General features: G+C 42.8%; 1 protein-coding gene across 1 annotated transcript in view; it reads left to right on the top strand.

Annotated features, from left to right (window-relative positions):
* Positions 1–26,375, top strand: part of MCF2L2 (MCF.2 cell line derived transforming sequence-like 2) — a 173,640-nt gene that overhangs the window by 23,033 nt on the left and 124,232 nt on the right. Inside the window, exons 3-6 of the mRNA XM_009288057.1 lie at positions 7,429–7,543; positions 16,091–16,181; positions 17,422–17,541; positions 23,688–23,804. Coding sequence (XP_009286332.1) covers positions 7,429–7,543; positions 16,091–16,181; positions 17,422–17,541; positions 23,688–23,804 — 443 coding nt within the window. The remainder of the gene's footprint in view (positions 1–7,428; positions 7,544–16,090; positions 16,182–17,421; positions 17,542–23,687; positions 23,805–26,375) is intronic.

Raw genomic sequence — 26,375 nt, 5'->3', positions numbered from 1 at the left:
AGCTAGCTACCTCTTCCATGCATGCACATGCAGAACTTGGAGGATGTTAGCAGTGAGTCTGGTTTGTGCTACTCCACAGCTTCTAGCTTTGTTGAGCTCTCCTGTTCAGTCCTGTGGACCCCAAATCCATTTGTCCAGTGATAATGAAAGTAACTGGTTGACTCTTGCAGAGTTTGTTATAAATGAATATTTATTTGGTTAATATCAGCTTTTTATTAACACCTGGCGGCTGAGGCAGATGTAGCGAAACCGTAATATTCCCTTGCTGTAAAGCAGAAAAGAAAGAGTAGAACGATTGAGGTCAAAGGCTCTTTGTTTTCTCTGGACATGACACTTTCCACTACTATTGCTGTGCACAAACTTCTTAGAAGAGGATCTGACTGTCTTGCAGTCTCTGAGCAGATGGTAGGAATTATGTAACAAGCCTAACGAGTTTGGTGTTTGATTGTGTCAGGGTCTAGTTATAATGAATGTATTAGATACTAACAGCCTCCTGTTTGTCCTGGCCCTCTAGCTACCAGGCTAACCAGGACTGTACTGTCCATGCCAAGAACAGGGAAACTCTCCAAAGCTTTTCCTGGTCCACTGTGGTCATGGAAAAGGCTGCAGTGTAGTGTGACAATGTCCTTAATCACGTAGTTCTACTTCGGTCATCTCTTTTTCCATACGCTGATCTAGCCCTGCTTAGCTTGTGAGATCTGGTGGGAGTACTGGTTCTTGTGGTTAAATTCTAGTTTTGAAACCACTACTGCCTCTTTCCTTTCCCTGAAAACTGAACTCCCAATTATGGGACTACAGCTGTGACAACAGAGGAGTGCACAGCTATGTTTGTGTGTTTCCTATAGCTGTTAAGGGAACTAGATCACAAAGTTGGGTAGTACTGAAAACCTGGCTATTCTAACACACACCAGTTTTTACTGAAGAATGGAGAACCACTGGTAAAATACTGTTCCTGTCCTGCTGACAGACTAATAACCCGCTGTACCAATCTGCTCTTGGAACTACTACTACCCCCTCCCTTTTTATCTGCAGCTTCACAACCTGTTCTCATCTGAAATTACTCTGTCAAAGAGCCCAGTCTGCCATTTGCAGCAATAATGGATCCTGTTACTAAATCATGGATTTATTAGACAAACTGTCACGAAGTGTATTAGCAGAGATTCATTTTCTTTGTGTTCTGCTCCTGTTAAGTCAATGGACTTAAGTGGATGAGAGACCGTATCTGAAAATGGTAACTGACTCCGAAGCTGGTTTATTTCATTTCCAAAGCCTGGAAGGTATTTGGCCATCTGCTTCCTGTTCAAACTGAGCCTTTTGGAAAACCTGGTCTGACCTTGCCAAAAGGACAGTTTGGAGCTTGTGTAAAAGTCTAGACCCAGAAAGCACGATTTAACTTTAATGAGAAATTCAGCATTCACAACCCTTAATCAACATGGAAAACCAAAACAACAGAGCATGGAAAAAGCAAAACCTGACCAAGGCAGTGAAACTTCAGCCAAGATATCACTGAACTCTTCAGCTGTCTGACCCAGAAGATGAATTGTACTCAGGTCTGCTATGACTAAGGGAGCTCTCTGCATGTGGGCAGACCCGAGCAGTTAGCCTGCACGTGTCAGCAAAATTTGAAAGAAAACTTTCCAATACTAACTGATGAGTTGGTGTCTGTGGCAGGCTGGGGAGGTGTGCACTGTAAACTTGCAGACAAACTTTTGGAACTTCTGCCCATAACCTGTTTGTCGGCTGGTGTTTTTTTTTTTTTTCCAAGGGATTCAGCATATTTGGTAGGATCTAGTTAGATGTTACTTTACGAATCCTGCTGTTGGTGTTACAAGAAAAGGAGCTGCTGGCTATGGAATAGGACTTCAGTCTAGACCCTGATTGGCTAAACCATGGATATTTTTGGTCCCTGGACAGGAGGCATAGGTGGGCTAGAACTGGGGAGTGGGAAGTTTCCTAGGATCCCCATCACGTCCAGGAACTTGGCCTGCAGTTGTGATTGCTTGCTGCTTTTACATCAGTCATACCAACATGCAACTTCAGCTGTGAGAGCTCTCAGAATTCAGCACTCACACCTCATTTGTCAATCACACCCTTTACACTGCAAGGCAAAATGAAATTTTCTCTGCTGCCATATCCCATTCTCCCCCATGCATATTCCTCCCCCAAATACTTCAGCTGTTTTGTTTCCACAGCTGAATTCTGGCCCCATCTTCACTGCAACAGCTAGCCAGGCTGCATTGGCAGCAGGAAAGCCTATCTAATAGGAGCAACTATGAATGCTGCTTTGTGTCCTGGGACTTTGGGAATCGGCACATATAAGAGTGAGCGATGGTCCCATTACCATGCCTCGTACTACCCTGATGCAGCTTGTGCACCATCTCTCCTACTTTTCTTTCCCTTCCACATTCACTCTGTACTTCTGTCCTGTCACCCAGGTTCTTCCTGTCCCTTTGCCCTTGGGCCACAAGAGAAGAGGAAAAGTTGAGCAAGAAGCTGGGGTGGAAAATAAGGAAAGTGCCCAGGAAGAGGAGGAAAGGGATGCTGTCGTTTGAGTGGCAAACCAGGCAGAAGGACAAGCTGACTGTAATCTTCCTCTTAAGTCTTGCCTTTTTCCAGGCAGTTCAGCCTTCTGCTCCTCCAACTCCTGATGTTGTCTGCCTCGTTTGTGCTCCAAGTTGTTGAGTTTGATGCACCTCTGTGTATGACCCTGAATGCAAATGGTTTAACTGCTTGCTGATAATTTACCTCTGATCACACGTCAAGATTTTTAATCAGAATGCCCTTCCCCAAGCAGCAGTGGGTCCATACCTTTGACACAATGAGTTTGGGTTGGATGCAAGGCAGGTTGCTATCTGCAGAGGTAGAGAGCAGAAAGGAGATGGACCTCTTGAAGGAAATCAATGGAGCTGAATCAGGGTGGCAGCGTGTGTTGCATTTGTGGGTGCTATCTGGGAGGGGAGCTCAGGCCTGCATCAGGAGATGGTAGACAAAATCTGGTTGAGTTTCCTCTGCAGGCAAAACTCTGGGGGATAGCTGTGACAGAGCAGCCTGGGGTCTGGCTGAGGAGCAGTGACCCACGGGAGACTGCCAGTGGGATGGCCTGGCTCCCCTAAGGCAGGTTCAGGAGTGAGCCTCATGTTAGTTCAGCCACAGGATAGCCCTGAACCTCCCCTCCTGCCAGCTGAACCTCCAACTCTTGTGGCTGCTGCTTGCAATGGCCGCTGCCACCAGCCGCTTTTTCCCTGGCCTGACACCAGCATTTGGAGCTGCCAGAAGGTGTTGGAGGTGGCTGGGTTGCTTGAAGAGTGCTGTGGAGTGGCATCTAATGGCACCTGGAGGAGCTGCAAGTCAGCAAGACAGGGGCCTGTTGCATGAAGACAGCTGCTAGGCATGGCCATGCTCCTGATACCTATTTTTCAGTGTATCTTTGTTTCTCCTTCTGACTGCACTAAAGTCAAGTTATTGCTCGCTTCTCCCATGGGGCTCTTTAGCTCAGTTCGTGCCTCATGTTGCTCTGGCTTTTCGTCAAGCTCCTTTGCTCCTGGCAGTCCTTGGGCCCCCTTATCTTGCTGCACAGACACTGCTGAATAGAGCAGATGTGCCTCAGGTAGCTGTAATGTAACCCTCTCAGCTTTGTGCTGTGTTCATGTGGCTTACTCTGTTCAGCACTTCTTTTCTGTCTCCCTCCTCCTGCCCTCACTTTCTACTTAAAATGTCTTTTTTTTCTTCTTGAGGACTATTCTTCTCTTTTGGCCTTCCGTGGAGCTGCTGGAGCTGTTCTGTCGCTATCTGCCTTATGATGGATTGTAAAACTTTCTGTTCAGCAATTAGACTCTTTTCACAAGTGATGCCCAGGAGTGTGGGGGTTACGCACAGTCCCAGCAAGTGCCGGACTCCTTGGGGCCAAATTCCGTGCATTTAGATGCACTTAGTCCTTATGGCTGTGGAACAGACTGAAGACTGTCCCTGTTGTTTTTTAGTTTGTGCTCTCTGCCCTTCCAAGACGTTGAGTAGCCAGTTAAAATCTTTCAAGGACTGGAAGAAACCTAGTGGCAACTCCCTAGAAAGCAAGGTTGATGGCCCAGAAAAAAAGGACTGCAACTTGTCAATTCACATTCTGCAGAAATTTGCATACTGCAGCAAATCCTGGTTTAGTGTCAAGAAAAAAAATGGCATTAACATTTAGATGTGTGGAACTGCTCTCTCATCCAGAGGAGAGTGTTTTCCAGACACCCTTGGTATATAAGGAGCTTCCCTTACATCCCTTAACATCCACTCTTGTTACGTTGCTAGATCTATGGATAAATGCATATGGATCATTTTCCCTTGTAACTCAACTACTGCTCAAGGTTCAGATACATGGGCAGGAACAACCCATTCCTAACATATTTGTGTTATTACTTGTCACCCAACACTTCAGACATTCCTGCTTTCTCTCCTTGTCATAGTACTTAACAATTTCTGATCACAAAACTCCTCAAACTTCACCCTAATTTCATGGTATGGCAGGAACTGAGGGTTTCCTTGCTTATTTCCCTGTCTGAAACATAGCTGTATTTAAGAACCTTCTGAGCATTCTTCTGTTTTGGTTGCAGCAGGAAGTGCTACCATCACCTTGGAGAATGAAATGGAGCCCAAGAGCTGTTAAGGGTGCGTGGCCTAGTCAGTGGCAAGGAGCTGACTCTTAGAGTCGCTGACCCTTAGCAAGGCTCTTATCCTCAGACTGAGCATGCAACTGCTCCTAAGTGTCCTTCTAGATTTGTTGCCAGTGGTGAAGGGAAGAAGAGAGTGTTCAGTCTGCTTACATTCATTCCTTGGATGGCTTTTTATAGGAGAAGATCCTGTGACAAAAATACACACCCACATGCATACAGTGCGTCATCAGCCTGCCTCATCTAGCTCGGGGAAAAGAGGCCAGAGGAAGAAGAGTACATGTATGAATATGGATGCAAGAGAAAGAGAAGATAAAAGGGACGCAAAGAGACCCTGGTCAGCAGGAGCATTAGAAGTGCCATGTGAAACTTGTAGTTTAAACAAATCTTGAGAATAACTGCAGGTAAACTATCAGGTGTTGAAGGAGGGGATCCAGGGGAATCTTTATCTTATCCTCCAGGGGCAAATATTGCTGCTTCAAACCAAAATATTCCAGGTTACTACATCTCCCCCGTTTAGAGTATCTTCACATATCTGATACGTGAATGGGAAAACGTGGTGCCCAGGAACCATGTGAATGTATACAAGATACCAACTATGAAATACCTTGGCATGTATTGAACTCTGCAAGAAGAGACAGAGCAGATAAGCTTACCATTTCATTTTTCTGGCCGTTACTGTTTGTGTCCAGAAGATGTCACTAAGAATCTGCAACAAACCATCCTAACTGGGTACCTGCTGGTTGGCGTTCCTGGCCTCTAGAGTGCAGCAAACAGTCTGGGGAAAGTCTGACTAAATTTGCATGACAGCATATTCTATGTCACTGCTGACTGCAGATAGTGCAGCTAGAGTGCCCTGAGATCAAGCCGCCATGCATCAGCATTTGGCCTTATCCCAAGGCCAATGTGGAGATCAATGTGGAAGCCGTGGCTCTGCTCAGCATTTGAAATCCAATTCAGTGCAGTGTGAATGATAGTATTCCTTCTTTGCATTTTGGCTGAAAGCCTTTTGAATCTCTGTAGGCCTGTTTTCTCCCTAGCAGGGTGAGTTTAGTAGATGATCTAACACAACTGAGTCATTTTCAGATGTAATTAAAGCAATAATCAACCTTCAGAAAGGAAAATAGGGGCTAATGGTAGTGTCCTGACAAAGTCACCATGTCACCAGATGTCAAGAAGGAAAAGGGTTTCCTTGTTCAAAATTCTGATTTTCTAGACCTCTCACTTTTACCTTATGCAAACATTGTGTTCCTCAGCGTCCCACCTCTCCATGGCTGGACAGCTCAGAAGGGACCTTAAATAATCCAACTGAGCCTGGGAGTGTTGGAAAGAGGCAGGATCAGAACTAGCAAGGGACTGACCACTCTACACAGAAATAGCTAGGAACTACTGGCGCACCTCTGCAATAACCACCAAAACAGGAGCAGGAGCAGCTGGTTTGTGGCATCAGCTGTGGTTATCAGCAGGGAAAGGCAATGGTCTATGGGAGCAGGCTGGAAACAGGGTTCATTTATGGGGATTTAGAGGGTACTTTTGAGGAATGAGGACTAATTTTTTTTTCCCCGAGTCTCTGTTTTCTCCCATACTGATGGGGTAATTTATTGGATATTTTCCTTCAGGAAGGTAATTTTCTGTCTCCCTCTCACAGCTTACCCTTCACTAAGGGGAAACCCAGAGCATGGCTATTCCTTGGACAAGAATCTTCTGCGGGTGATAAATGACTAGGAAAACTGTGTGCTGCAGGACTAGGGTCAGTATCGGTTTTGTAGAGAATTCCTCAGCCTAGTGCAAAAAATAGGCTTAGAGATTGCAGAGGAAGGAGAAAGACTCAGGGAAAAGCACGTCCTTAATGTCCTAAGCAGCACTAAGCAATAAGATTCCCGTTAACAAACGCTTTGTTTCATCGTATTCCTTTATGTGCTAGTGCCTCATTAGTCTGTGCTTGGCTCTGAGTCCAAGCTGGTGAGAAAACTCCTATTAACTTCTGTGTGGTTTGAGTGACGCACAGATTTATTAGCAGAACCAAGTTAGGATTGGTCCTGCAAGTAAACAGGGTTTGTGCTGTGTACAACATCTCCTAGATCTGAGCATTGTGTCAGGAGAACTGTAAAGGCTGCTGGGTTATAAGGGACTCAGCTCCATGCTTCCCATAGTTCTACCAGAGTTTGAATACTGCTGTTTGGATTAGGGAGTCCCTCAGACAGGGACTCTTCTTGACCTTGCTGCTTATGACCTTCCTGTCCTATTTAATGGAGGTTTGATGCAAATAAACACGACAAGAGCAAAACTCATTGATTGAATACTCCATGCACTTTGAGCAGTTTTTTTGTTAAGGAAAGACTTAAGACTGGATTGGTCCTAGGCCTGTGTCATGGGTTATATGTGTGTATTCAACGCTTGTATGCTCTATTACTTCATTTCCTTTAATGTCTAGAAGGAATCAGAGAGTGCTGTACCTATACATAGGGAAATGTTGTAATATTATCACAAGAAATTACTTGGAAATGGAAAACAAAGAACCAAAGAAAGCACTTAATCAGAATTATGCAGAAGGTTAATGAAAAAGCTGAGAATAAACAACAGAGGCTAGAATCTCATCTGGAGTAAACTGAGGTAACGAAACTACAGTGAGTTATAATATCAAATGGGAAGCTGATCACGTGTACTGGATCTAGGTGCTTTTCAATGAGGGATATGCCATTTCCCATTTGAGTACTGACCAGTCTGTCCAAAGGCATAAAGTCACCCTCTAATCTTTACAACCTCTCTTTTGCAGGAGGAAGAGGGAAGGATGGGGCACCGATTATAACCTTTCCAGAATTTGCAGGATTCAGTGACATACCTGATGAAGATTTTCTGAATGTGGTCACATATCTAACCAGCATTCCCAGGTGAGGCTAAGCACAAATGTCTGTTGGTTTCCTAGAGAGCTTTGCTTCCTCAGTGGCTCACTGCTTTTAGTGGTGCTACCAGGATGTACCAGTGACTCTGCATCCATCCAGTGAGTATGAAACTTTCCTATGGACAGGAGGCCCTAGGAACCACTTACATCATTTGCACGGGAAAGAAAGCTTCACACGGGACAGGTTTTCCGTTCAGGGCTTGAACTGGGTGGGAGGGGGTGTAGATCTGAGGAGCAGCAGTAAAGATAGCAGATCAAAAGGGGGCTAAGAGGGGCCACTTGTGAAAACTCTCAGGGGCACTGGATGTAACAAGGGAAGGGTTGCATCTGGAAAGAGCCATACTTATATAGGTCCTGTTACTACTTACTCTCCGAGTGCATCTTTCTGAGCAAGCTTTCTCTTTTCTGCAAAAGCAAGCTAGGTGCTCTGTTGACAGGATTCTGGCAAGCACCATGTGCTTTCTGATGCTTCGTTTATTGGGTGATTGCTCCACAGCTAGGATGTTTTCCTTGCTGTTTGCCTGCAGCTCTGCAAGGATAGTGAAACAAACTCACTTCCACTGCTCTGAGGAAATGCGCTAAGGCATGGCTGCTGAATTACTTTTTGTTTATCCAAAAAGAGAGCTTAATATTTTTTCAGTCCCCTGACCCTGTCTCTGGACCATGGCTGTTTGTGCTAGTTAGAAGCACAGCAGGGATTTATTATTTCCTGTGGTCTTGCGTATAAAGGTGCTTAGAGGATGATGAGGGGAAAACGTGCCTCCTTCAAGTTTGAGTAAGAAGTTTTCCAGCTCCACCTACATGTATTCCCCATAGTGAGTTGCCAAAGCAAGCTGAGAGAAACCACACACTATGAACTTAACAGCTTCATTGTTTCACTCTACTCTGTAGGGCTTTTGTTCTGCCAGGAGAAACTCTGTCTTTTGTATTTCTTCACTAGCTTCAGGACTGGGAGGATGACCAGCTTCAGGGTTAATAAAACAGCAAGAGTAGCTGAGGAAAACACAGAAGTAGTTTTCCAGTTCTTTGTATTTGGTATGCTGGTGGGTGATTCCCAGTAATGTCACATGTTGGGAAACTAGCAGGTTACATCGTCAATGTGATAGACAGAAATGCTTTATGTTTCTTTGGCCTGTGTGAAAGCCAAAAGTAAAGATGGGTTCAGAAGAAATTAGCCAAATTCATGAAGGATAGCCCCATCAATGGCACCTGAACACAATGGCTCAGATGCAAACTCTGGCTGAAGAAATCCATATGTTCCTTAATGCTGGGACTTGGGAGAATATACCAAGAGAAAGATTGTCCTTCTCACTTTCCTTCTGCTTTTGCCTCAGTATCCACTACCTACCAACACTGGAGACAGGGTATTGGGCTAGATGGACCTTTGCTTTGATTTAGTTTATCAGTTTTGTGTTTTCTCTTACCCTGAGGAATCCCAGAACAATGTGCAAAGAATGATGAATTAAGTTTCAAAACTTTGTACGTCAGGAGAGCTGCAATACGCCTATTTTACAGATGATGAGGTATGTGTAAGTAATATCTTGCACTACAGACAGGCTCACCAAACCTTGTGTTGAGTAAGTGATTATTCAGTTTGATTTAAATGACCTGTTCAAGGTTAGCGACAGGCTGGGGTTTGAACCTACATTTTCTGCATACCAGCACATTGGTTTGACCCTTAGGTTCAATCATAGATAACTCTGTAGGGATGTGAGTTTTCCAGGGAGTTAGCTAGTCATTGTTGCAGTGCTTTTAGAAAGATTGACAGCATTTCTTGAGTCACTGTTTGAAACTTGCCACCCTTATGTAGATGGTGAGGGACAAAGGTATTAATTTAGAAGAGGAAGAACCTGAGCAGCAAGCTTTGGTTGTGTGATTTATGACATAAGTATATGAAGTACAATCTTAATGTGGCATAAGTAGTGGACCTGTTTGGGTGTAGCAGAGCCTTGTTAATCTGCAGTTGGCTGATCCATGCACAGAGAGTGTCTCTGTCATACACCTCAGCAAGCAATAAAGGGACTGCATGTGTTACTTTCATCAGCACTACTGTACTGCATACTACTGTGTGTATTACGACAGCATTCCTGTACGTGTTATTTCACTGCTAGTAGTTCACCTTTTATTTTAATTCTCAAGGAAGATGTGCAGGTATCAAACAAAGTGACTAAGAGAAGAGAATAGTCTCTAGCTCTTGTGGAGTTACAAAGGGTATGGCTATGAATCAGGTGAGATGAAGTATAGTTTGAAAAGCAGTTCACCCTGTTTATCATAAAAAATACTTCCTTGTTCATAGCTCAGTGAACCGGAGAAATCAGCATCATTTCTCAGGCAAATGTAGAGAGAATATCTGTCTTTTGTAGTGTCTGTTTCTACGTATCCTGTGGAATAAGGTTCATGCTAGTTGTAGAGATAAGATCTACGATTGCAGATGACATCATTTAGTGAGTTAGTAACTTTCTAAGTCCCTCTGGAATGATTGATATTCTGTGCCCGTATGACAGGATATTGAAAAGATAAAGATAGACAGCAAATGTTGTTATTCAGATGCACAGGCATGCACTTGTCTTTGACATTGCTGAGCAAATTTGCTTTACCAGCTGTGGCATACCACAGTATTTTGGGGTGGGCTGTAAGTAAACCTTGCACTTCTGGGCTTTAAAACATTAACTACTTTCCAGGATGGAAGATCAGTCCAGTGAGACTTTTGTAATCTGATTAATTTTCCCCCTGGTTCAACACTGGCTCACAAGAGTGGTCCACCAAAAGGGTCTACATACATACACATCCACAAACATTGAGTAACATGGTGTATGCACATGCATACCTCTATGCATGCACATTTACAATGTATAGGGCTAGAAAGCCCGTTTTTTGCTTGCTTTATTCCATGGCTGGAATTCCCTTCTCTTCCAATTGACATGGATCAACTACTTTGATAAACAGGTGCCCTTCTCTCCTTCCAAAAGAGGTCAGGAAATTCAACATCTCCTGGCCTCCTCAAATCAGTGTTTGAGGGCTGACCTGAATTCAGAGCTGAGGATGGAACAGCTCCACTGATTGCACGCATTGCATTCAGGGAAAGGGAACCTCTCTGCCAGACATCTGTAGATCTAGGCAAATATGCCAGAATTTGATTTGGAGGTAAGCTTGATGTTTATCTGCTGTGCAGGATTGTCTTCAAAGCCCTCTTTTCAGAGAACTGGAGAAACCCCAATGCATTTCCATAATAAGGGTAGAGATATTACAGTACTGACACTGAGAAAACATTGATAGAGTGCATGTGTGTGTGTTTTTAAATGAACTCCCTTCCTCTGGATACACACAGGAGTGGGGTTTCTCAGCTGTACATCCACTTGCGCTGGTGCTGCCATCTTGGCTAGGCTTCTTTCCACGGCTGTTTGCCTGCATGCATCCCTTAGTGCCAAATGACATTCAGACCTTGGTATGGCCTTTCCTTTTGGCTTGCTGACTGAAATAGGATCACTTGCTGACACTCTCTCTGTTTCCCTGGCTAAATTTAGGTCTTAAATCAGCCCTATCTAGTAAAAAAAAAAAAAAAAAATTAAAAAAGACATACAAATACCGTTGTCTTATCTCAGTGGACATCAAGGTGAAAAGCAGGGAATAACATTGCAGAAGGCTGAGGTCTAGCTTTGTGTCAGGGTTAGAGGCCAATTTTGAGTTTTCTGTTGTGCAAAGGTACCTCTCTTGCCTAGACCCTTGTTGTGTTGCATCCATCAACCTGCAGCAGCCAAGATTTAGAGGTGTATCTCTGAATGGTTTCTTTGCTGCTTGCCTTTGTGGAGTCTGCCAGAGTGATTTTGAGTGATGTAGATATTGTCCTATATTTTCTTCTGTGCTCTGCTCAGCTGCTCTGCTTTCTAGCAGCATGTGGTTTTCTCATCTTCTCTTGCCACTGTTTTCCTCCTTCTTCAGATTGTGTAATTTTTAAGTCTATTCTCCATTTTTTACCCATTTCATCTCAGACAATGTAATAAGTTCAATGTTGTAAATGATATATACTGCAATAGGTAACTCAATTTTTTGCTTAACGGCCTGATTCTCATTTTACCCTGACAAATCTCTTTCAAATTTCATGCCTTGGCTTGTTCTTTGTATTCTTCTGCAGCTAGGATTGTACCTGCGCTATTTGTGTAATAACGTGTTCTGGCTGTGCTGTCCCCCTCAGCCCCACGTGCCAGGCACAGCTGGTTGGCAGGTTTTGTCTTTGCCAGCCAGCTGCAGCTACTACACTCAGTCTTGGAGGGAGAGAGCTGCGAGTAGCGCCCCACCATAGCTAGACTGCACACCCAGTGGTGTTTTGCTCTCCTTTGCTCTTTTCTTATATTTAAATCCAAGTCATTATATAAGTATCTATTTCATCTTTCATTTCCTCAGTCTGTCTCTTTAACTGGCCTGCAACACTGTGATTTGCAGTGGCAACTGATAAGCAGTGTTTCTATTCCCATGTTTGCTATTCCCAGCTCTCCCCACCCCCATGACCGTTCTTGCCAAGCCTAATTTCATGAGAAAATTCCTTTGCTGCTTTTCTTGCATTTTCTTGGCTTTATCTGTATTTCATAAGCTCCTGTTCCTATTATCTATGAATTTAATTTTTCTTGTTGCATCTGATGCCTGGATGCTTTTGTGCTGTTACAAATCCCCATGCAGAAGAACGTCTGAAAAAATGAACTGCTCAATCATGGACAGGTACTTGAAAAGACAGGAAAGGTCTCTTTTTAAGTGACTTCTGATCTACATGTTTGAGGGACTTTTAAAAATGGGACTTAAGAGTTAGTCTGAGGCACAGAGGCAAGTTTTACTTGGCACAAATACTTTTGTGTTTGTTTAACTCGCAGTTGTACTTGTTGCTTTTGGCGGATGCTGTCTTGTCAGTTACTTCCATTGCAGTTTGCTCACCAAGGTGAGATTATAAGGGTCTGATTCTGAATCTTTTTAGGTCTCCCATCCTCCAGGTACACTCCTTTTAGAAAGCCTTTAGTCAGCCTCTCAAACCATGCAGATGGGCAAAACAAGGCAATTTCTATGTGCAGTCAGCTTGGGTGAATATGGTGCTTATGGATATAGTTACTTGTGGTTTAACTACATCATAAATTTTGCAAAGAACAGATTTTTCTCATTTTTATTAACTTGATATTACTTGAATGATAGATTTCTTTAGACCAACATTGGCATTATGTTAACTTCAGCTAATACACCTACTTTGTTGGTCATTTTGTTATAAATCAGTGGTTTCAATGGAACTGCATCAGATTTGAACCTGATTCTGTGTGTCCAATTATTGTCTGAGAGATATTCAGCAGCTACAAATTGGTTGCGTGAGTCTGAGCTGAAAACATAATTAGATGCTGATTACAATATATATTCTCTGTTTCTTTGGAGTAGAGGCCATATTTTGGTGATCCGTTTGATTCAAATTATGTCCTCTTACATTCCCATCTTCCTGCTTTAACACGGTTCTCAAAGATTAACACGGCTGTCAAAAATACATAAAGCGTATTAAAGAGACAGCCTTTTCCAAGGTCATCTAAACATGTAACTGTAACTGTTGCAAAGAGAATTTCATTGGCTTAATTCCCCCTTCATATCTCACTATATTACTAATAACGTTCTAAACAATAGACCAGTTTCAATAACACACTGTAAGCAACATGGATGTTGAATTGTAACATTTTTCTATTGGAATAATTAGTCACGACAAGCATTTTTTTTTTTTTTTATTTGTTCTGGTTAACCAGCCATTTGGATCAAATCCTGTTCCCTGCAAGAGCAAAGAAACCTAAGTGGGACATGCATCTTGTGATTACTCACTTCTCTGGTCATTTGAAGAACTGCAAATAGAAGAGCTAACCTCTACCTGTATGGAGCCAGAGCATGCTTGAGTCTGTGCTTTAACAAGAGGCCAGCGAGGGTGCTGGGATTGGTTTTAGGACCACTGGATTGTGACAACTGTTAATATTATCAGTATCAAATGTTTATTCTGGATTTATTCTGGATTAGTCTGAACTGGTAGATAGTATGTAGAGGAGTTTTCAAGTATTTGTTAATGACTATGATCCTGTCTTTAACAAGCCAATTATCTGTGGACTGAATGGTCAGACAGCAGTTAGTGTTGACTGGATGGTCTCCTGTTCCGTAGGCCAGGGGACTGAGTGCAACCCACATGAGCTGGTTTTTAGAGTGTGTTTCTATTTGACAGCTTCTCAATGGCTTTTTTGCCTTTTGGGGTGGTGGTTGTATTAACTGAAGGATTGGAGGCTTGTCATTTCCAGGTTCTCCATCTGTAGTAAATGGAGTAACCGGGGCTGTTGTTGGCACAGGGATTGGCAGACCACTGTGCCCAGGGTGGATGCAGCTCTGATGCTGAGGAGTGGAGGTTCACACCACCCCAGCATTCTGCCTGGAGTGAGATGCCGGGGGTATTAAATGGGAACAGAGAAGGAAAAAACCACTTTTCCTTTTCCTTTTGACTCCTGAATGCATTTGCACCCTACAATTTCTAGCAGTTGTTTTCTTTCTGTAGTGACCTAAATATTTCTTAGCAAATTACTAAACAAAAAGATTTTTTTGGACATGTATCACACAAGCAAAGGAGGAAAATGACACATGGCTTTGTGCTCCTTTTGATTTCCCAAACTATCAGCAAGTTTACCCCAACCTTCTCTGTTTGAGATGTAGCCAGAATTCCTGGCACTTCACCTGTAATGCAGCAACATCGGTTGTCAAGGCAGAGAGAAAAAGCCTGACCTCATCCTATGTGTCTCCATTAGGCAGGACAGGCACCCTGTCCACAGAGATGCTACCTGGTGGTCTGGAGGCTGAGGCTGATTTGCCCAGGCCTTTCATGCCTACCAGAATTCCAAAGCAATTTTTGGTCCCAATCAGCAGAAGCAGTTTGATAAAACCAATGCAGAGTTTTGGGTAAGTTAGGAAGCTCCCAGGTTGAGACTTTTGTGTTTAGTTTCTCACACTCTTTCTGTAACAATCTGCAATACACACAATTTCTTTGTTGCCTTCTTCTGATTTTCCTAATGTCTAGAGCAAACACGTAGATACCACGCTGGGCATTTTTTTCCTTGAAACACTTGTTCGGCTATTGAAGGGTATGCATATATTTGTATATATATAAAAGGAGAAACTGGTGAATTATCTTCCCTGTGCTTGAGAGGCACTGCTGCAAACACATTTTCTGTCCTCTGCATAAAGAGCTGCATGTTGCACTACTTAAGAGGAAAGATCCATTGAATTTCGTAATTCTCAGAGGAATGCCGTAAAAAATATCGAAGTGGGAAATTCAGGGAGTTTTTCCAGTACCAGCATGAACTATTAGGAACACTTGCATGGCATCCCAGATTTGCACAACACTGGCTTCCAGGTTGCTGTTCTTGATCCTGCAGAGCTGCAGCAGAAGCTCAGAGTTGGTATTGTTGGTGCTCTTCAGTGGATTATTGACATGAGTTTGCACAAAGTGACCCATGAAAATGGTGTTCCTGGGATGCTTCTTGTGTGAACAATGGAAAAGGGATGAAGGAAATGTTTTATACAATTTCTCTTGATCTTAATCTGTAATGAGATGTTTGATTGTAGTATGTCCTTTGATTATGACAACATTTATACTCTTTCTGCCCGCCTCTGGTTTGTCCAGAGATGACTGAGCCATCCTGCTATAATGAAGTTTCTAGAGATTTTTCTCAGTGTGTGCTTATTAGCTTCCAAGGACTTCTCTCCAACTCTGAGCACTCTTGGAAGGCAGAGAGTAGAGCACAGTCCCACTGAAGCCCTGCACACCAAAGTGGGATTTTTGAGAGAGAGAGAGGATGGGGTATTTATGAGGTCTACATAGATGGGATGGAGCACCAAATCAGTGCCTCGTAGATTCTCCTTGAAAAGTACTGAGAAGGAACAGTAACTGTTATTCTAGTCAATATGTTAAAAGGATACTTTTGAATGACTTGCAACCCTAGAACCAGTTTGTGGTTGGCAAGAAAGAACTCTTCCATTCCTGCTTTGTCTACCAGAATTCCTGGGGCATTGTGTATACAGGCAAGGTGGTGACAGTAGGGAGATACTGACTCCCTGGAGTGAACTGCCCCTGTCAGATGTCAGCATACTTAGAGAATGAAGACTGAAGTGGGGTGTCTAATAACTTGAATTATTTTGCAGAGAAAACAAGATCTGAGGTTTTTGCCTTCAATACAGCACAGTGTAATTCGTGATCCTGAACTATTCATATCACCTAGATTTGGCAGCAGAGTAGCATAGCAGCTGAGATTTAGCAGATAAAATATTCATGTTTTGTGTAAGCTGCTAGCCTTACGCTGGAAAGAGAAAATTTGCCGGCTTTCATTTTCATGTGAATTTCTGCCAAATATTCATTCTTTCCACTGTACGTTGCATTTTCATAACGGGCTTAGAGGGTGATCTGACGGAGGCTGTGTTTTGCTGCAGTACACTTCCTTGGAACGGGACTATCTCCATGTAACCCAGCATACTTATTTCATCTGTTTTGCAGTCTGGAGGCTGCCAGCATCGGATTCATCATCATCATAGACAGACGACGGGACAAATGGAGCACGGTCAAGGCATCCCTGACACGGATAGCAGTAAGTGCTTGCTTTTGTTATTTATCTTCTAGAAATTAAAATTATCTGCTGAAGCTTCAGCACAGGATACAGTCTCATGTGCTCATTTTTAGCTCCCATTTTCTGGCTGTGGATGCAGATTCTCCCCTGCCCTGAAGCTCATGAGTGTTAAATAAGAGAGGGAGGAAGCTGCAGTAACAAATTACACAGTCTTGTTTACTGCTGAATTAGGGCAAATTCCTTATTTGCTGGGTTGACTGCAATATAAATTCTGGTAATTTGAAGTTGGTTCCTAGAAGAGAATAACAGAGGTACCCTTCTCTGCACTGAGGAGTGATGACGTGGCCTGCTTATGAAAGAAACAGATCCCAAGGGACTGCGTGGTAGTAAGTGATCTCTGTCAGAAACTCTTAATAGCTTATTATATCTCATTTGCAAAAGTCAGAGCTAAGCACTGATTTTCAGTGCTAATAAAAGCAGCTGGTTTTATACATCTATTACCAGGAATATGTGCTGTGTGAGGAGCAAGTGCTTATACACAGAGGTGTAGGATGGAGGGATGACCAAGGTGACTTTAAGTTCTTTCAAGGAATTTAGACAGAACTGCTTTTCATTCTCAGTTCTTTTTAGCTGCTCTCTTCTGGAAATTGTTCTTTTTTTATGTCTGATGAGCTCAGAGGAGTGCGTGAGAGATGTAGGCTAGGTGTTGCAGACAGGGCCATGTCTGATGAATGTGTTGAGTGCCTGTGGGGGGAAAAATATGTGAGGTTAAAAAGATTAAACACCCTTTCCAGAGTGAGAAGGTAGGTCAGCCTGGGGAATTTATCTGTGCCACCAGCTTCTTTCACCAAGTCCAACATGGGTAGCCAGTTTTTGTAGGTAGCCAGTTTTGCCCTCTACTGGCTGCAGCCTAAAAAAATGGGAAAATCTATGGTGTGGTAGTGCAAAGGGGGCTTGGTGTGGTTCAGATCCGGGGGAGGAAGGGACTAGTGCGGAAACTTTAGAGCTCTGTGCTAAATCCATATCAGAAAGCAATGTATGGCTGGGCAGCAAAATCCATGGGCTGGTCTTCCTGTTGGCTTTGGAGATTGTGACAATGGGCACGTGCTGAATGGACCAGCTGATATTATTAGCAGCTGGACTGAGCAAGGTTCAGTAAGTCCTACCTGCTTTGCCCCCTTTAGGAAACACTTGGCTGAAAATTCCCTTGGCCTTCCTGTAAGGCAGAGTTGTGCCTTCTAATAGTTCTATATTTCTGCAGGGAGCATTTCCAGGAAACCTGCAGCTGGTGTTTGTCCTGCGACCCTCCCGCTTTATCCAAAGGACAATAGCTGACATTGGCATTAAACTCTATCGAGATGACTTTAAAATGAAGGTACCGGTAAGCATGCATTTTTTTTGTCCATGTGTTTTCTTTATCTCCATCTGCAGTTCTTAGGTGTCAGCAATTTCTCATAACCCCGTAACTGAAATTTGATTGCAAGTGGCAGCTGGGGACTTTGATCTGGGTCAGTATGGTGTATATAATAGTAATGCCGAAGAGTTAATTACCAGTGGATGCTTCACAGTATTTAACGGACATGTTCAGTCAGTGTAGCTATAAAATGTGACTTGGTTTTTAAGTATTGACATCTTAACTCGGTGGAGCTGTTCTCCTGATGTAGGCAGAGGTAGATCTTCTCACTCCAGTGACAAACATAATTATTTAGGACTACAGAGCAGTGAAAGGCTAGGGCTGAATTCTGCACTATCTTATGTATTATCCATGGGACTGCTGACAATCTGGCAGTGCCCCTGTTAAGTGCTTGCATAGCACTGCCTATTCTTAATACCTTTTATGGTCCCCATGCCCTCAAGATTCAAAGTCTGGTTTTTACTTCTTTTTATATGCACTTGGCATATGCTGCGTGTTGCTAAGAATGTGATTTGAAGCAGGTTATCAATCCTGAAAAAGTTTAAGTTTTAGATTATTCTGAGAGCTCTTTTGGGAGTTGTTCCTAGCTGCGTGTTTGCATGTGGTTTCAAAGTGTTTTATAAATAAACTTAAATGATGATTATTAATGGTATTTCATCCTGGAACAGACTCACACTGTGTTCCACAATGACTTTACTGGAGTGATTTCATATGATTGTTTTGGATTTTGCTTGTGGTTTTATATTGTTTTGCAAAAGACCCATGGCTCTCCAATGAGTTCTAGCTCTGTCAATACCTAAGTTTGAAGTTCAGGTGACACTTTATACTTCTGCTGAAGTAAGAGACAGCAGCCCATTTATTATAATGCATACAGAAAAGGAACCATAAATATTCATCTGGTTATTGTCGATTAAATTGTAACATTGACTGTAGTTTGGCAAGGGTGGCTTTTTGGTAATTAAAATGCAAAACTGATGTAAAAATGTATGTTTGATTACAAAACAAAATCTTTTAATTTTATTTCACCTTGAAAAATGGATGTTCCTGTATTTAATAAGCCACAATCTGTTACCATAGCAACTGTTGTACCAGCAACTGCAGCCTGAGAAGAGACAACTTCATCAAGGACTAGCATTTTCTAGCAATTCAGCATCTTCCATACTTTTAGCAATTTATTTGACGCCAGCGTTGCATTTCAAATCCAACTTGAAACTATCAAAGTTGGAAGAGAGGTTAATTCTAGGCAGGGGTCGAGCACTGCATTAAGTATTAAATAGTAACTTACCTTTCTTACAGGCAGAAAAATCAAGATATGAGTTTAGTTTGGGGTCTTCTTGGACATTCAAATTTTGAGTCATCTTAGGTATGTCCACAGAGCTCTTAGAGAGCAGTCTTATGAAAACTAAGAGCATGATATGCTTGCTGCTAGATCTGCTTGCCTCCTGCCCAGATATCTGCAGACAGCCTGTCAGATTTATATATAGTCTGTCCACGTACACCTGATGCTATTGTAAGTTGCTTAGGGTTGTGCTAAAGGTGTTCTAAGTTCCTGGGGTCTGCCGTGCTCTCTGGAGGGGCCTTTCAGCTGTGTTTGCAGCCCATCCTAAAAAGATAATCTGGGCATGCCCCTTTGTAGCCCAATTTCAGAACGGGTGGGTTACTGAGAGCAACATCTATTTGTCCCCATTGAAAATAGCATCCTACATGCCAAGCATGAGAACAGGGCTAGAGAGTTCTTGTCCCGTGGGAGATACCCTTACTCAAGGAATTAGATATCAGTACCCGTCTTTAATACCAACATCATTCTTTAAATTGTTTGCAGGTTGGTTGTTCATGTTGTGCATTTGGCACTATGATATTAATGTCATAAATGGGCCATGGATGAGTTGCATTTCCTATCACAACTATAAGTGAGTCAGAGCCGGAACATGAGCATTCAAAAGGAGCTTCAGGAATATGGCATGCATTTGTTAAGGAAACGTTTGTTAAACCATTTATCTGAGCTATCAGACTGCAAATATGTTCATTGAAATAGATTTGCTGGGTTAAATCAACACTGGATTGAGCAGAAGCCAGAAGATCAAACAGGAGAAGGAAATAGAAGCTGAAATAATAAATCAGACACAATAAGGAAATGCAGGATTTATCTGACTTACTGTTGTGGTTTACCCCCAGCCGGCAACTAAGCCCCGCACAGCCGCTCGCTCACTCCCCCACAATGGGATGGGGGAGAGAATCAGAAGAGTAAAAGTGAGAAAACTTGTGGGTTGAGGTAAAGACAGTTTAATAGGTAAAGCAAAAGCTGCGTGCGCAGGCAAAGCAAAACAAGGAATTCATTCCCTACTTCCCATGGGCAGGCAGGTGTTCAGCCATCTCCAGGAAAGCAGGGCTCCATAACGGTTACTTGGGACTTCCCGTTGGCAGGCAGGTGTTCAGCCATCTCCAGGAAAGCAGGGCTCCATCACGCATAAGGGTTACTTGGGAAGACAAACGCCATCGCTCCAAACGTCCCCCCCTTCCTTCTTCTTCCCCCAGCTTTATATGCTGAGCATGACGTCATATGGTATGGAATATCCCTTTGGTCAGTTGGGGTCGGCTGTCCCGGCTGTGCCCCCTCCCAGCTTCTCGTGCACCCCCAGCCTACTGGCTGGGGGGGGGGGGGGGGAAGCAGAAGAGGCCTTGACTCTGTGTCAGCACTGCTCAGCAGTAACTAAAACATCCCTGTGTTATCAACGCTGTTTCCAGCACAAATCCAAAACATAGCCCCATACTAGCTACTATAAGGAAAATTAACTCTCCCCCAGCCAAAACAAGCACACCTATTGACATACTAATGTGGTTAATAAAACCTCCTGAGGTAAATCTCTATTGGGATAGTTATTTGATTAAATATCATTATCCAGGAGCAAGGTACAGAAATATTGGAGATATTTTGAATATTGAATATTCATCTGAGATGAAATGTGCGAATTCAAAAGGAACACCCAGAGATTTACCTAAGGAACCTCCCATCATGGGAAGGGAATTAAAGCATCTTCATAGTATACACAAAAGGCTGAATAATCTGTCTATAGCAGGCACTTCTTTGTCCTTTGTAGACTGTGACTTCTTTCAGATGGCCTAACCCATCATGAAGCAACCCCACCACAGCTCTGTGTTCCGTGCTGACCTGCTTATGCAGGCCCTCCTCTTCTAAACTGCTTCTCTCTTGTATTCTCCAGCTTACTGAATGTGGCTGTCTGCAGTCTGGGAAGAAGTATGGGAGATGCTAATGCACTGTAAGATTGGTTTCTTAGATGGATGTTAGATTGCTCCTAGGCTTTCTCCTGCAGAGATGCCTGCAAGGCAAAGACTCATCCCCTGTTGGGTAGCACCATAGCTGGCAATATTAATAGGTTTGCTTTGTGGCTCATGCTGAGTGTATAAGGTTAAAACTAACATCTTCCTAAAAGAAAAGTGCATGACAGTGTTCCTCTGTAGTTTCAGTGAAGTTTGGAGTATCAAAAGATGTCCAACTTATTAGCAACATCTCTGATGGCGAAGAGCTACAAAGCAGTTAAGGCTTACTTTCTCAAAGGTGATTTGCAATTCAGAAGTAGTGCACAGACTTCATGTTCCAGTCTGAGGCTACTCCAAGATGACCTAGTTTTTGAGTTTTCTGGCTTTGATCATAACAAAACAGCGTTTGGTAACACATTCAGGGAACAGTTTTCCCTTTAGCTTTGACTGAGGTACCTTGTGCTTTCTTTGCCTCAGTTTCTTCACCAACAAGGTCTCCTGGCCTCTGTGTTTAGAAGTAGGATTCAAGGAGAAGATGAACTGCTCGAAGTGAAAAAGAATTGAGTCAGGGACTACTTGAGAATATTCAACCCATACAGGTCCATGGGACCAGATGTGTCTCCCACAATATTCTTGTATCCAAGTTAGGATGTTAAAGTCTGGATGGGTGGACAACTAGATGGATTTAAAAACTAGTTGCATAATTGGGCTCAGAGAGTAATGGTTAATGGTTCATACTCTACCTGGAGGTGGGCAACGAGTGGTTTAGTGATATCTGCTGGGACCTGCCCTGTTTAACAACTTTATCAATGACCTGGAAGAGTCAACGGGGTGCACTGTCATCAAGTTTGCAGACAACCCTAAATTGGGAGGAGCAGTTGGTACACTCAAAGACAGGGCCACTGGAACATAAGCTCAAGGAATGGGCTGACCAGCATATTATGAAATACAAAATGGACAAATGCAAAGTCCTGCAACTGGGAAGGCCTTCCTTCTGGAAGGACTTCCTTCCTCAAGAAGGAAGAACCCATGTTTTTCCCTCCCAACAGCACAACAGTGTTGTATTGTTGACAACAATACAGGCTGCAGCCTGACTGTCTGGAGAGCAACTCTGCTGAAAAGGACCTGGGAACTTGGTAGACAGCAAGCTGTATGTGAGCCAGAAGTGTGCACTGGCAGCAAAGGAAGCTATCAGCATCCTGCATTAACAGCTACAGTATTAACAGGAGCATAGCCAGCAGATTGAGACAAGCAATTATCCCCTTTTACTTGGCTCTCATTAGATCTCACTGAGAATACCCTGTCCAGGTTTGGTTCCCCCAATACGAGAAATATACTAATCTGGAGTGAGCTCAACAGAGAGCCATCAAGAAGGTCAGGGCTTGGAGCATGTGCTCTATAAGGAGATGCTGAGGGAACTGGGCTTGTCTAGCCTGGCAAAGGGGAGGCTTGGGAGGTTTAATATGACATAACAGCAGCTTTCCAGTCCCTCCAAGCAGGTTACTGAGAGCATTCAGCCAGGTTGCACATGCTTTGTAGGACAAGAGATAACTGACATAAAGTGAAACAAGAGCACTTCTGACTTGATATAAGGAAGAACTTTTTCACCACAGAGATAATCAGGCAGTGGACCAGACTGCCTAAAGAGTTTGTACGGTCTCAATCCTTGGAGGTTTTTAAGACCCAAGTGGATAAAGCCCTGAGCAACCTGGTTTGATCTCACAGCTGACCCAGCTTTGAGAAAGAAGTTGGACTAGAGACCTGAGGTTACTGCCAACCTGAATTATTCTAGAATGATTCTGTAACAAAGATCAGCTAAAAACCTGTTCAGGTTTGTTCTCAAGGCTTTTCTTAGAGCACTATCAGCCTAGAATATACATCCTCTTGCCTCCATACATCTGTGCTCATCTCATTGTCCATAGTGCTTGCAAGTGTACTTACCATGCTCCCTTGGAGCCTGCGAACAGGCGTAGCCAGTTATCCTTTATTTAAACAGCAGAGTGAAGTAATACACTTGACATATTAAAGTCTAAGGCTTAAAATTTCTAGTCATTTATGCTCAACATCTTGTTTTTCTGTTGCTGAAATCATAGTGTATTTTCTAGCTGTTAGAACAACAAGGCATAATTGAATACATTTATGTTATTTGTGTAATAGCCACTTTTGTTGCCAGATTTACAGTGGTAGCCGAAAGGTAATACTGCTTACCTGAAGCTGAATGCAAATCTTTTGCTTTCATTAAGCAGGTCTAGTGGTAAGGAGACTCTTTCAAGTAAGAAAATGGATTTAGGTTTGTCTCTCTCTTTCATCATGGTTTAAAACGGAATAATGCCAGTGAACTCAGTGGACATACAGTGCCATAAAAATTATGCAACTGGAAGGAAAATCTATTCTTGGTGGTCTCATTTCAGCACTTCCCTGGATCAAGTGGTTGGTGTTGAGGAAGCTGTTTAACCTGCCTACTCCTCCATTTCTCTGTAAATAACAGTTATCTAGAAAATATAGACTTTATTTGATGGAAGTTTGCGTGAACATTGTAAATACCATACTTTTGCTCTTGATGCATATGCAAAATGATTGCATCCTCAGCCTAGCAAGGAGCAAGATGATGTCAAATTACAGTTAGTTCAAGAATGGCCATGTACATGTTGAGAAGGCAGAATCTAGTGGAAATAAACTGTGGCTACTGCATGAACAAATACATAATGAGAACTTACTGCCTATGGTGGAACTGCAGTTTGGTCATGTATGTTTAAGGCAAACCCAGATCCTAGGAATAATGGTTCAAAGGGCTTGTTATTTCTCTCAGTCCATTGTGTTTGGATTCGTTTCAGATCATCATGTTAAATTCTGTGTCTGATCTTCATGGCTATATTGACAAAAGTCAGCTGACCCGGGAGCTGGGAGGAACCCTGGAGTATGGCCACAGTCAGTGGATACATCACCGAACTGTGAGTATTGGTGGTGTTCTTATACATGTCTACACCCAGAATTGTCCAGATGACAAATGTAGAGCAACTGTGAAGTAGTAACTCTGCAGCTGCATTTCAGCCTACAGATTCTGCTAGGGATTCATGGAAAGAGGAAATCCATGACTCAAATAGAGAAAGGCAAATTCCCCAAAAGTCTGTAATAGAAGTGGTAATCTGTCTCTCACTGTTGACCTGGACTAGGGCCTAACAGTGTCATAGTATTCTTACTCAGCAAGGCCCTTTGGCACATTCTTAGCTTTTGAATAATTGATGAGATTCATAGGCCTTTAGCTCATGGTTGACGTTGAACATATGCTTTAGCACTTTACTGAATCAAAGGCCAAGAATCTTTAATGATTAATTATGTCCATGTTTTTAAGAGAAGAAAAATACTCAAGACACTAGATTTTATTTACCTTTGTTTCCATTTCTGTGCTATGTAAACATGCACTCCAGATGGGTCTTACTTTAAGTAACCAAAGAAGAGTGGTTAAACATTGGAACAGGCTGCCCAGGGAAGTGGTTGAGTCACCATCCCTGGAAGTATTTAAAAGACGTGTAGATGAGGCGCTTAGGGACATGGTTTAGTGGGCATGGTGGTATTGGGTTGACGGTTGGACTCGATGATCTCAGAGGTCTTTTCCAACCTTAATGATTCTATGATTCTATTCTATAAGAGTTAATGATTGTAGGAAGGCAGAAAGACTTATTCTGTTGCCTTTGAGGAAACTTGTTACAGGTTTGTTTGTTCCCTTTTTTGGTTGAATGTAAACAATTCATTATGGTGCCTAGAAAAGGTGACCGTTTGCAAAAACCAGATCCCAAACTCTGGCACATCAGCAGCCAAAATATTGTCTCATCCTATATAAGCAAAAACAGGCAAAGCTGGGTCCTGATCCTGGAAAATTAATTAATTTCCTGGAGACTGTATGCAACATTTGCATCTGTCTTTGTGGGTCTACTTGCAAGACTGATATGTTAGAGCTCACATCTAAGTAGCCCCAATGTTTTGCAGCGTTCTGAGCAGCCCTGGGTTTGAGCCTGCTGCTGACCTGCAAGTTAGGTCTAACACTCAGAAAAAGAGCTTTTCTGAGGTAGCTTTGTTAAGTCAAATCACTTTTGTCACTTTCCCACTATGATTTTCTGTGCTTTACTGTCCATACAAAATTAAATTTTGCTCTCCTTGAGAACCTCCAAATATTTTAGGCTTCTAAATATGCAAACACAGAATCTGAATTTCCTCTAACACTGGTTTGCTACATTTATAGCTGTGTTGACTACAGTGAGGTTAGGACTGAGATAGGTGAATAGGTTTACATGTTGAAAGTATCAAAAATATGAAACTGTCCTTGCAGGAGAGGTGAGTCTGAAGGAATCATCTGTATGAGCTTTCAAACAGCTAAAGGCTTGAAAAATGAGGAAGGGAAGTAAAAAGAGGCATAAGAAAGGTTGTATTGTTTCTTAATGACAGGATTTTACATAAAGCATGAATATATAGTTTGGTAAAATATGCAAATAAAAGTGAGGCAAGATTTGAGGTGAGCGTGGCTCTGTAATCCTCAGATCTTCTGGTTAAATTTGTTTGAAAAACTTTTACCAAGCACAGAGACTTGACAAAAACCCCACAGACATAACTTAGGTATAGGAAACAATTTATTGGTCGTACACACAAGAGAGTGTGGGGGCAAGCATACAATTAGGTGAAACACTGATAAGCTCATGGTGCAGTCAGCCAAGGAATCTCTGCTGGATAAGTTGTCATCAGGGAAGTGTTAGCCTCCATGGCACCTTGAAACAGCTGGACTTTCAGTCTTGCTGAGCTACTGTCTTCATCCCCTTTGCTGCTTCTTTTAGTGTTCTCATATCTTGTCCTGCCAGTGCTTTTTTTTCTGAAACAGCTTTAAACTGTTGCTAAGTGGTAGTGACACAGCAATCTCACTGCATTGTTCTTTGTTTCTGCTTTCTTATCTTATCTTGAATGGCTAGGAATCTATGAGCTTTCTTGCCCACAGAGTACATTTTTGGCTTTTAGTAAATAGCCTTTGGCATGCATGGCTCTATCTGTGTTGCAGTGACATTTCAGCCAACTTTAATCCAGTGGTTTCAGCGCTGAGAACAGCAGGCTACAGCTGCTAAGCACTAAGCCAGAGCATATGTGGGTCTGTACTGCTTGTGTTGAAAGTAGGCATGAATTTATGGGAAAAAAGGGAAGAAGGCTATGAACCCTGCTAGCATTGCCTCATCTGGGGCATGTTTCAGATCACATATGTGGAATGTAATTTCTCTCTGCACCTTTTGAATGATGATCTACCTCCAGTTTGTTTTTCACTGAGCACACAGCATAATTTTAACTGTCATGGTTGCAAATGAGGAATTCCCATCATTGCTGGAGAAGAGAATGCAACTTGCAACAACTATATAGTGTTTGGGTGTAAGAGCATCCCTAGTGCTGTTGACTGGCTCAAACCATTGGGTGGTGTCGTGGTTTAACCTCAGTCGTCAACTGAGCACCACACAGCCGCTCGCTCACTCCCCCCACCCCCCCGGCGG

Source organism: Aptenodytes forsteri, unplaced genomic scaffold, assembly GCF_000699145.1.
Source record: "Aptenodytes forsteri isolate BGI_AS27 unplaced genomic scaffold, ASM69914v1 Scaffold72, whole genome shotgun sequence".
Taxonomy (NCBI): domain Eukaryota; kingdom Metazoa; phylum Chordata; class Aves; order Sphenisciformes; family Spheniscidae; genus Aptenodytes; species Aptenodytes forsteri.
Note: the sequence above shows the minus strand (reverse complement) of the source record. Positions and strands in the feature narration are given on the sequence as shown.